Source organism: Populus trichocarpa, chromosome 13 (genome assembly GCF_000002775.5).
Source record: "Populus trichocarpa isolate Nisqually-1 chromosome 13, P.trichocarpa_v4.1, whole genome shotgun sequence".
Lineage (NCBI taxonomy): Eukaryota > Viridiplantae > Streptophyta > Magnoliopsida > Malpighiales > Salicaceae > Populus > Populus trichocarpa.
The window spans coordinates 3774864-3787595 of NC_037297.2; the positions used below are offsets into that span (position 1 = coordinate 3774864).

Genomic DNA, 12732 nt, shown 5'->3' on the forward strand with positions numbered 1-12732 from the left:
GGCTGACTGGTTATTCCACTTTTCTGCTATTTACTAGTTTACCTCCCCTGATGCAGAGTTTTAAAACCTGTTGGCCTGGCCCAAGTCTCGGGTCACAGGTTTTGCCCGGCTCATTAAATTTTGATTGGATCATTATAGTCAAACCTAATTTTTTTAATAAATCAAAACGAAATCGTTTCGATAAAAAAAAATAGTCAACAGCTTGGAACTGAATTTTTAACCGGGTCTTATCAAGTCAATCGAGTTATCAGATCAATCTGTCAAGTCACCCGGATTTTTAACTTTCTTTATTTTTTAAAAATCTAATCTAGTTCTAGTCTCAGGTTAGTTAGATCCTGAATCAACCCACCAAGCCAGATTATTTCTAAATCAACCCATTAAACCGGGTTGAGTTTTAAAACGTATATCCTGCGCATTTATTAAGAGAATTGCACTAGGTAAACATCTTTTCGTATACTGTAAAAAGAATCTCTGCAAGGAATAATCTTCTTGCAGTATCCTTTACATTAGGTAGATGTGCGTAGGACTTTACTGGCCTTTTTCTACCACTCATGTCTTGCTTATCGACATTCTCGGAGAGAGGCGTAGGTGGCAAATATTCAAAAAACATTACTAGCTGTCACCAGCAACAATAAATTGTCAAGCCGACTTTGACTAATAATTGCAGTCATGAGTATTTGTTGGAAATTTGTTTTAAAAAGGTTGTCAAACGGGTATATTTAAAATCAAATTAAAAACGGAGTACATTTATTTTTAAAGTTAAAATCTTATTAAAAAATTATTATCCATTAAAAAGTTTTAACAAACTATATTAATGATAAAACTTTAATTTAAATTTGAAGTTGCCTCCTAAATTATTAAACTAGTTTGCATAAAACTAAATGTATATACTAAACAAAAAAACTAGTTACTAAAGCCTTAGGATTTTTCATGCAATTTGTTTATATTTAAAATAAAATCATATTGAAATGATGCATGTTAAATATATACCATTTTTTAACTGAACAATTAAAATGTATATCAACAATCTTAGTAATAAAACTTTTATTTGTTAAATTATTTAGTTTTTTTTTACGATTGGACTTCTATTTCAGAAAGATTTCAAAAACTATTTGAAGCATAAGTGAAAGGAGTTGGGAGTTGAAGACCATATCATAAGAATGAGGATAAAATAGAACAATAAGTTATCTGAAAAGAGAGCTAATACTTCCTCGATGGTCTTCGAAACAAAATTTATTGAATAAGTGGTGAAGACCTTAAAAAAAACAACTTGTTGTGAAGGGAAATGAAATTGTTAATAAATTCAATGAAAAATGTTTTATCTACAATAATACTAGATACTAAGCCAAAGATTGTAGAAATAAGACTCAACAAGGAAATTCTAAAAGAAAAGGAATTGTCAAGTCAATGTCACTAGGTTGATCATATCATAAATAAAGTTTTAGAAATGAATTTGTTTTCTATTGTGTTTTGAAGTCAACCTGATTGACAATCCCGAGTAGTGGTGAGTTAATACTAGTATAACAAGATATGTACATGCTGAGAGAAGGATGCTTTTCATTTACAAAGAATTTAATGGTGAACATTTGTATATAGAGAATTCATCAACATCTAAGATACGGGATATTAGAAATGTCATATCAAAGATGACTTCTAAAAAGGTTATCACCCTCGATAATGTGTTTCATATTGTTGATAGAAAGAACTTAGTATATAGCTCATTGTTAAGCAAGAATAATTTTAAAATTGTCTTTGAAAGTAATAAATTTATACTCACTAAAAGTGAGATGTTTGTAAGAAGTGAGTATGTTTGTGATGACATCTTTAAAATAAATATAATGATCATTGTCATTAGGGATGAGATGAATAATAAGAATAATACATCTTTTTTAGAATAATATATCTTTTTTAGTATAATTCCATACAAAGATGAATTAATTTTGAGTTATTACCAAATATAGTCTTTGATAAATAAAAAATTTATAAATGTGAGGTTTATATAGAATTAAAATTTATAAAAGTTTTTTTTTAATAATTAAAAGAAGTAACGAACTTTTATATTTAATTTACTCAAATATTAATAATTTAAAATTTATGCAAATGTCTCAAGAGTTCCAACCACCTTTCCGACTACCACAAGCCAAAAACTATAGCTCTTTTCATCCCAAAAACCAATGTATTTATTGTCTATTTCTGTAGGCATAATATTAATGTGTAAAGTACATAAATCATTGCTGCCCAGGTCATCCCCAAGCACTAGCTCGTGACAGTCATAAGCTGCCCATTAACAGACCTTTTCCAACGGTTTCCAATCAATGTCTGTAGCCCTTTTGAACCCCTAATGTATTGAATTGTTTATTTTATTTAATGTTTACCATGTTATTAGCTTTTAAACTATGATGAATTCATATTTGGTATGATTGATGTGTGAATTTGTTTTTGTTGTTTTTGATTTGGCATGTCTATTTATTTATTTTAACTCAAAATCAGCTTAGAAATTGAAAATACTATTTAGGTTACCTTTTAAATGTTGCATCAAAGGTAAAAAATTTATAATATAAATATTGATGTAGTGTTTCATATTCTTGCTTGATGATTTGTATTTTTCTCATAGATCAAAGTCAACTAAAAGTTTATAAATTTTAATTAGGTTTTTTTCTTGGATGTCATATTAATTGTAAATGAGTCGAGTTTGTATGTATTTATTTTCGTGTTCTTACTATTTTTTAATTTGGTATAGTTCATATTTCTCTCATAACTTAAAATTAAGGGTAAATGAATCGACTTTGTATGTAAATATTTATTTTTTCATTCTTGCGTTTCTTTAATTTGATATTGTTTAAACCTTCATTGTTACTCAAAATCAGTCTAAAAATTATAAATCTTAATTAGATTCTTCCTCAAATAGCTAATCAAGGATAAGCAAGTTGAATCTATATCCATGATTAGTAAATTTGGGTTGGATTGACGCGATCTTACTTGAGTCCATTAAGAACAAAAGGTGGCCTTTATACCCATTTCAAACATAACAAAAAAAAAAAAGCAAGACCTAATTAACCATTATCATCTCCTTAGCTACAACACTCGTATATCAAAAACAAGGATTAGGCTCTATAGTCATGCGCTGAACCTAAATCACTACTTTAGACTCGTATAGTCCCTTACATTTAACAACAATTTCACCTATACCAATTTAGGTAAACTCTTAGCATATAAAAACAATAGGTACCATTTATCATAAAAAAATAAAATAAACACGAAGCAGCTTATCCTAGACATGATGTACAAGGTGATTGTCATGTTTTCTATTATTATAACCAATTCCTTACCTAGAACCCTTAAAAAATTAGTTTGGTTTTCTAGTTACCATACAACTAGATGATAACTTTTTTTTTCTTCTTATTTTACCCCTATCAATCCTAATCAGCTCGTTGAGATGTCTCATGCAACAATAGTCAGTCAACAATAGAAAAAGTATAAAGTAGCATGTAAAGTGGTAAGTCTGGACATATATGTTATAGACATAATACAATTAAGAATTTGTTTTTGAATTGAATTATTTTCATTAACTATGTAAAGTAAAAAAAAATATTTTGGATATGCTAACTAAAAGTTTACCATAAGAGTTCGTGTATAATTCATTAAGGGGGTGAGCTTAAAGCCTTTCAAGGATGAAAGGGTGTAATGATGGTAACCTTATCTAGTTGACTGAAGATCCCAAGATCTGGATTTAAAGGAAAAACTAAGTCAAATAACATTCTTAACTACACTTGAAAATTATTATTTCTTACTTATTATTATGATGAAAAAGGTGTTGGTTACAACATGATAAAGGGTGAGTTATGCTCTTAGTGATTCTCATATATCGATATATATCAAGTGATGTATAGAAAAATACTCCAAATAAAATATCATGTATACAAGTGATAAATATGGTTGTTTATATGAGAATTAAAAAAACAAACTGAATTTTTTAAAGCATTAAAGAATATTGGAGTTGTTTATGGCCAAAATAAATACAACCATGAGAACCAGAAAAAAATATCTTGGTATAGAACTATATAAGTAATATTGTATTGAATTACATAAAAATTTGAATAGTTCAAGATATTATATTCATATTTAGTTGAGTAAATCTAAAGGTATGTTAATAAGGAAGATTCAAAATCAAAAGTTATCTATCATGATTTAGTGACCCTACATGTCATTATCTCTCTACTTATCTTTGAAAATTTATATACTAGTTAGACAATTTTCATTCACATGGGGGACCGTGATAAATTTATTTTAAGAACATGGTTAATAAAAGCATTTAAGGCTAAATTAAAAGTGAAGTCCAATGAAATTAGTTTAATATAAAACATTAACTTAATTATAATAAATTATGAGTAAATAAAAAATTGATCACAAAAGTTATTGAAATCATTTGTTTGCACTTAGAGATAAACAATAAAACATTAAAAATAAATGATCGATGCTTCACAAACATATTTTTTCTTCGTATGATTATAAGATATAAGTGCTTTACATATACCCTAATTTTAGTATAAATGTAATACAATTCAATTATATGCTTAACATGCATACTTAGTTTTGTTTAATTTAAACTCTATACAATCAACATAATCTGTAGAATCGAATACTGGGATTTGATTGGCTTTCAACATTTGTGGGGTGAAACTAAATGGAATTTAGTGCAATATCTCACTGAGAAAATGACCATTTGCTAATGGACATCTAAACCTGCATTATTGTACCGTCCCAGCTCGCGACGTGTGGTAAACCTGTTGATGGTTTTATATGTGCCGGAATCTATATTTTGTTGTGACTTCAGACATGATTGTTAGATGCCAAAGGCTGTCTTTCTCGAGCTATGTGTTTGGACAGTAGTAGGAAAGTATATTAGCTGTGAATTTGCGGATAGGTTTCAGTAAATATTTGTTTTTATGCTTTAAAAATTTCTTTTTAAAAAAAAAATTTCTTTTTATTTATTTTAAATTAATATTTTTGATGTTTTTAGATTATTTTCATGTGCTAATATCAAAAATAATATTTAAAAAATAAAAAAAATATCATTTTAAAGTATTTTCCAACAAAAAAATACTTTGAAAAGCAACCGCTAATATACTTTTAAACACCATGAAAATGTGAGAGAATAGTCTTTTGAGTTTGACTATCATTACCTTAAAAATTATGCAATTTTATCAAATTTTGACAATTATTCCATGCTTAATGTATGGTTTTCTTAATAAAGAAAGGCCCAAATCATTAGCAATATCTATTTTTTCTGATCCATTTTCCTCTCATCTGTCAGAAGAAATGGAATTCAGCTTCTGCCGCCTGTTAGCCAGAATCCAAAAATTATTTTCATGCATTTCAGGCAAAATCCATTTCAACAAGAAACGATGACTACTTGTGTAATAACACACACACACACGTTTCTAAAAGTTACACTGTCCATTTCCATCTGTAATTTTTAAACCAAAGGGTTGACCTGATCACCTCTTAATTTCAACAAGATAGAATTACAACAGGTGACTGATGTAGCTTCACAAAATAAAAGCAAGTTTGGGGCGATGGAATCAATGTAGTTTACCTTTTTGTAGCTCCTTTTCCACTGTAACTTTCTTGTGCGGCACTTCTCTTCACTTGGAAGCTCTTGCCTGTATATTTTATGGCCATGTTGTCTCCTCGGACGCCTCAAAATTCAACTAAACAATCAATTTCCCGGTGTACAAGTCTAGGTCTGGACTGTTGAAATGGCCCCATCACGAAGCTTTTGCAAAGAACACCTTTTCTCCTCATTTTTAAAAGACTTCTCACAAGTCAATGGCAACATACTTTACATCATCAGGAAAAATAGAAAAGATAATTGGTGTCTTTAATAAAATAATTTAAGAAATATATGTATCAATGAATGTAAGAACAATTTTTTATGCTAAAAAAAATTGAGTCGATAAATTGAGACAAGATGAATATTAAGATACTGCCTGCATCATGTAGGGAGCTCTTCAAATTTTTCTTTTTTAAAAAAAATTATACAACATTAAAATTATTTTTTAATAAGAAAAGTAATTATTTCCACTATATAAAAAAAAAATATTGTTAGCATAGTTCCTTCTTTTATTATTAACATACTTTTTCCAAAAAAAAACATTTCTTGGGTTCTTATTCCGGCAACAATCATAAGCCATTAGAATTAACGAAAAACAAATCTAGGTAATTTGAAATAAAGAAAAAAAAAGTTTCTATCTAGACCTCGTTTGTTTGCTAGAAAATAATTTTTTAAAAAAAATGATTTTCTTGAAAAGTAGATTTCTGAAAAGTAAATTATTTTTTGATATTTAATAGTGTCATGGAAATAAGTTAGAAAAGACTTTCCAGTATTTATCTAAGTCATGAAACATTAGCTAGAAAATAACTTATTAATTTTTTAATTCTTTTCAAGTTTATTAAAAGAATGAGGACCAAATCTTATAAATAAAAAAGTTAGAGGATGAAATTAATAAAATAATATAATTTCATAAATTATTTCAAATAAAATAATGAAGACTAAATCTGACAAATAAAAAAATTAAAAGAAGATGAAATTAAAAAAAAAATTAAAATTTCATAAATTATTTCAAATAAAAATAAATAGCAATAAAAAGAATTGAAACCAAATATGATAAATAAAAATTTTAAATTAAGAAAATAATAAGAAAGAAGCAAATAATAATAAACAAAATGAGAACCAAAGTTTATATAAAAATCAAATTAAATCAAATTCTAAAGGATGAAATTGAAATAAAAAAAAAAGGATTCAAAACAAAATATATAACAATCAAAAGATTAAGGACCAAATTTAATATAATCAACAAATAATAAAATATTTATGAATTTTTCACAACTTCTAAAAGTGTTTTTCACCAAAAATAAAAGGAAAACACTTTCCTGAAAACTAAGTCAAGTTTTTTTTTTCTAGAAAATATTTTTCATTAACCAATTTTTTAATGATAAAAAAATACATAAAAGTTTGAAAAATAATTTTTAAAAAAACTATTTTCATAAAACAAACAAAGAAAACCCACTGTCTAACTAATATGCCTCCTTTTTTTTTTTCCATTTTACTTCACCAAAATAATTGCTTCTAAGAACACAACTTATTAGAAGCATAAATGAAAGCTTCACTAAAAATAGAAAAAATATATATTTTTGATGTTTTTAGTGATATATAATAGAATAGCATCTCAAATACAATAATATTTATTCAATTATAATTAATTCTCATTAAACTTTAAGAAAAAAATAAAAAATAATAATCATGAATAGCATAACAAAAATCAACACCTGCTAATATCATTAAAAAGATATCATAATCTCACTCAAACAAAAATTCAAAAATAATCTTTTCTATTTTTTTTAAATAAAATTCAAGGAAAATAAAATAAAATAAAAACTAAAAAAAAAGCCCAGGAGGCAGCCTATATTGGGCTTGCTTATAGCCCCAAAAAAAGGGACAAGCAGGCCTACAAAAACAGCCCATGCACCTTATCCATCTCGTCTACCAGTGTAGATCATGCGTCATCTCTAGTTTCAACGTTAGCCACCTCAGCAATAGGTATGAGATTTGAATTTTGTTTTTAAGAATATATAACCATCAAGTTAATCATCAGTTGGGATAAGCCCAGCGCCAGCATTCACTTATCTTTCTTTTATAATGTAAACTCAATAAATTATTACAGTGCAATTCTCTTTCCTTTAAATAGAAATGCATCATTGCCGAAAATAGCAGAGAGAAGGAAAAATGTATACCTAATCATTACATCGTAAATGAAGTTTAACTGTATAACCATCTCAACTCAAAAATTTAAACTGTTAGATAAAATTTCAGGATATGAGTTATATTATTTTTTAAGATACTCTTCAAGTGAAAGTTCTTTGATCTTGAAACTGTGCTGATCTTGAAACTTGCACAGGTTCACTTTACCTTGTGTTTAATTTTTATCAAATAAATAAGGATGATGAAATTCGAACTCGTGACTGCTTGGTCATCAAGGTTATAATATCATGTCATAGAATCATCTCAACCCAAAATCTTAAACTGTTAGGTGAGGTTCCATGATATGATTTATATTATTCTCTAACACTAACTTTCAGAAATTAAAACCCAAATTATCAAATGGCATTGCAGAATCCCATTTTCATTCATAGCTAGTAAATTTTAACTACTACTACTACTATAGGCTAAGCATTCTGGTGGAACAAAAAGAGCTTGGAGCAGTGAACACTATTTTCTTGTTTTTTAGTTCCACATAAGCACTATGGTGACAGAAACGCCTTGGAGTCTAAATCTATGAAGCACAAGCAGGCACAAGGCATGAAAACAATCCGGGGCATTTCTTCTGCATGAAAGAAAAAAGAGGAATATAATAATTAATAAATCACTTATTATTGATGTTTTCTTGCCAGAAAAAAAATATAATAAATGAAGACGCACAATTGCTTAATTTGAGGCAAGCTTCTTGCAGCCATATGGCCTCATACGGTGTCTGGCAAATTTATTCAACAACAAAGAAACTTGTTTTAATTTTAGTGGCATTTGAGACTTAGTTGTCAAAATGATGACCTTTCTGGGCAATGACTGGCTTGTTCTTTAGCACGTTTCCACAAAGAATTGCCAACATTTGAGACTGGCTTGTAAATATTTTCCTGTTTATTTTTTTTAAATAAATATACCCTTTAATAATCATTGAGGCATTGAAAAAACAAAATTTGCACCAACACCAATGCTTTCATTTTTGAAACCGAGGAGGAAAAGGTTATTTCCATGTAACAATGCCCAGTGATTATATGTAGTGTTGCATCTTTATTTTGTTCAATATATACAAGGAGGAAATTACACGAGAAAACTTACCCGCTTGGCAGAGCGGAGGAGCTCTGGTGGGATTTTGTAGAGATCTTCATCAACAGCTTTTGGAGGCTTAAGAGGAACTTTAGGACAAATTACAGCGTCTATTTTATGACAATGTAGCATTGTGGGTTGTTGTTTCCTTGCCGGTTCAGTCACGTCACAGACTTTGCCCTGCTTTCTCTGCTCTTTTGAATGCGGGCCTCGCTGTTCTCTCATTCTTGTCTACAAATTCAACACCATCATTCAAATTCCACACCTTCATCATTACTATCATTTCCTTGTTAAAGTCATGTAAGAATATATGGAGAATATAACCATATAAATCAAGGTGTACCGATTTTTATGTTCTTCCAGATAAATTCTTTAAGAATATGGAACGTGACCAGTACTCTATTTCTAGTTTGATCATTGAAAAATTCACTGAAAAAAATAAAAGCAGTGTTCGTGTGTGTATGGGGAAGAGAGAGAATTGTTTTTCTTTTTATTTTAAAAAAAAGCAAAATAAAGGACGAACCTTTCTGGGAGGAACATGATAACGAGAAGGCTTGTTGAAATCAGAAGCATGTAGATCACTACGCATGTACCGATGACCGCATTCTCCAGAGGAATTAGTACTGTGTCGAATCAATCCTGCCTGTCTTGCAGACTCAAAATACAGTGTGATTGGAAGGTCATTTGCCTGGTCCCAGTTTCCGAATGCTGGTATTTGTCCACTTCTTCTCCATTCCTAACCAAAACAAAACACCAAAAACAAAAAAGAATCAATTTTGAAGGCAAATTAAAAGAGTTTCTTGAAATTAAAACGGGGGATAAGAGAAAACAACAGAAAGAAGCGAAATCTGAGAGAGGTTGAAAATAAGAAGCCGAGAAATGGCTAGAGAGCTTACATCCATTTTGGTCGATTATGGCAGTATAACGCAAGAAGCCAAAGAAGAGACTGAAACAAAAAGGTGCTATAAAGGATAGAGAAAAAGATAGGAGCTTGAGAACGGAAGAACATAAAGGTTAAAAAGAAGGATATGGGTATTCTCAGAATAAACAATTCAAGATAAAATATACAAATTTTAGTTGAGAATTGCAGAGGGATTCTGCAAAGAAAGATACATTTCAGCTCTTTCCAGCGTAAAAGGTAGAAGTGTATAGTCTAAAAGCTTTAAGTGAATGAAAAGAGCTTCGGCAGGTCTTTTTGTATTGCTAGGTTTCTTTTTTTTAGTCAACCCATTCAGACTATAACATCGAGCTACCTTTTTTTACCTCTAAATCCTTCGTTGAGCTTATCTGCAAGGAAGGATTTCCTAAAGCTAGATTAACGCGCAGACCAGAAATCGGGACCTACAATTTTAATGGGTTTTTTTTTTCCACCTCTATTTGGGGGTCAGTGACTGTTACAGAAAGAGAGTCTGACTCTGGAGAACTGGCCAAGCTTGAAAAGTTAAAGATGGTTTTGCTTTTACCCCATTTGCTTAAGAACGTGTCCCCTTTGACTTTGGCATTTATATCAATGCAGGAGGTTACTCAACTTTTGGCATGCAACGATTTTGGACTCGAAGATAATTGGAAGCTTAAAAGTTGCAGTCATGTCGTTTATTTGCATCGAAAGCTGGGCTCGTGTGGCTACGTAATGCTTTTGCGGTACAAACTACATTTCACGAGAAAAAATATAAAAAAAATGATACTTTTTCGTGTTTTGGGTGAAACATAATTTGCACCGCGAAGCTAAATGAAGCGCAATTAGGCTGTACATGTATTTATTTTTCCAAAAAAACGCATGCATTAAAAGGCTCAGCTATTTATTTTTTAGTTCAGCCCCTAAACTCTTGTATTTTTATACTGGCACCCTTTCTTTGACATTCCTTACTTCAAATAAAACATGAGTTTACACATATTTGTTTATATTAAGTCAAAAATATTTAAAAGATTGTTCGAAAAACCATCAAGGAAGAAGCAACCCCCATAAACATCTAGTATAGAGCCCTGCACCAGCATGCACAAGTGAGAACGAGGAGGCCTGGGGTATCAGCTTGCTGCCCCTCGAAGGTGTTGTTTTCTTTCCAATGAATGTGGTGGGCCCAACGCTTCAAAACATGGAGAAGGGCAAACACGTGAGACTTGCCATGACCATGGAAACTGGAAAGAAAGATATCTAGCTAGTTCCATGGTGAAAAAACAGGGAAAGAAGAACAGAAGCCTCTTTATCTCTTCTGCTTTCAGGATCCTGCTTAATTAAGCTACTAGCCAGGCCTTGATCACATGCCTTGTGGAGTGAAATATGCCGATTTATTTTGACTTCCCATTGCTCACGCCTTGGTGCTTTGTGTAAATGACAAAAGCGCACCAGCCGACCCTTCCCCTATTAGACTGGTTGCAAATTAGTCAATTTTTAGGCGAAGAAAACAAACTGAAACTTCGATAACAGAGAGACAACAAGGTCAAAGACTGACATGTAATGCAGAGGTGGCTAATCCGTGTTCCCTCTCAACATCGGCAGAATTTCTCATGGACCGATCAAGGTGGACGTGAATAGGAGTGCTAAATGCCAAATCTTGCTCACGTGAAGTTGTTGATTCTAATAATAATAACAGTGAATGCGGCAATAAAATCACAAAATACGCTAACTGCATGTGTCACTAGCTAATTCTATTAATCACACACAAACCAGAAAATATCAGTAATGAAACTTTTTGCTCCTTTGATTTCAACGAGGGGAAAAATGATATTAAAAAATTCTTGTAAAAATTTGAATATAATTTAATAATTAGATTAAAAATTATGGTTTTTTTAACCGTTATTCTAATTTGATGCTATCAGACTTTTTCTTAGATCTAAGCTTGTTTTATAAATTATTAATATAATCTATTTGAAGTAAATATTGATTTAGTTATGAAAAATTTATACCTAACTGCAAAAAAATACATGTTATCACAAGCTCGAATGCATCCAACTACGTCACTAGTTCTATTAATTACTCACAAACTAAGTCCCTTTGATTTCACCGAGAAGAAAGCTCACCAATCGAGTCCTGCCATTTTGAGAGCATAGCTACTATAAAATAAATGATTTCTAAAGTAAAAATTTGAGCGTAATCTAACAATCAAATAAAAAATTATGATTTTTTTAATTGTTATTTTAGTATAACTCAACCAGATTTCCTCTTGATTTTAGACATGTTTCATTAGTCTATAAACATATATATTAAGACATTTATATAATTTGTCTGAGATCTCATCTAATTTTAATAAACTCACACCTAACTAGCGAGAAATACATATTATCACAAGTACAATTGCATTCAACTGTATCACTAATTCTATTAAACATACACAAAGTGAGTCCCTTTAATTTCACCGAGAAGAAAGGTCACCAATCGAGTCCTGCCGTTTTGAGAGCACAAAGGAAACCGTATTACTTGTTTTTGTGGGCGTATAATTTTTCTATTGGGAGATAAGTATATTGTTTGCTCAATAAGCTCGAGTTCTGAAATAAAAATAGATCATAATAACTAATGATAAGAGAATCACTCGCACGCCTATATATTATTGTTCTAAGAACTATTAGTTGTATGGTAGCGCGTTGCTGAGAGGTGATTTTTATAATATATTTTTATTTAATTTTATGGTTGTTAAAATGAATATTTCTAAAAATTTCAAAGAGTTTAACATAGAAAAAAAAATATAGTTTTTAGTCAAAATTTTATTTTCTTCTCAATGCTTTTTTTTTTTCCAAGTAGCATGAGTTTTTGAATGAAAACCTAACTTAATTATAATAAACATTCGCAAGAATTCTAATGATTTAATCAATAATAAATCATTTTTTTTGTCAAAACCCTCCTCCCTTATTCA

The 12732-nt window shown here is 30.0% G+C and overlaps 1 protein-coding gene across 1 annotated transcript; it reads right to left on the reverse strand.

Moving 5' to 3' along the window:
- Nucleotides 1–8133: 8133 nt before the first annotated feature.
- On the reverse strand, nt 8134–10358 carry LOC7453593 (uncharacterized). The gene is made up of 4 exons (XM_002319640.4): nt 9781–10358; nt 9408–9620; nt 8897–9115; nt 8134–8384 (listed from the first exon to the last, which is right to left on the reverse strand). The coding sequence occupies exons 1-4, from the start codon at nt 9784–9786 to the stop codon at nt 8334–8336; spliced, it is 489 nt and encodes a 162-aa protein (XP_002319676.3). The 5' UTR covers nt 9787–10358; the 3' UTR covers nt 8134–8333.
- Between the last annotated feature and the right edge of the window lie 2374 nt (nt 10359–12732).

Coding starts and splice junctions, on each gene's coding strand:
- LOC7453593 (XM_002319640.4), bottom strand. Junction 9,116..9,407: donor ATCATGTTCCTCCCAGAAAG/GTTCGTCCTTTA, acceptor TTGAATTTGTAG/ACAAGAATGAGAGAACAGCG. Junction 8,385..8,896: donor TCCTCCGCTCTGCCAAGCGG/GTAAGTTTTCTC, acceptor TCTTTCATGCAG/AAGAAATGCCCCGGATTGTT.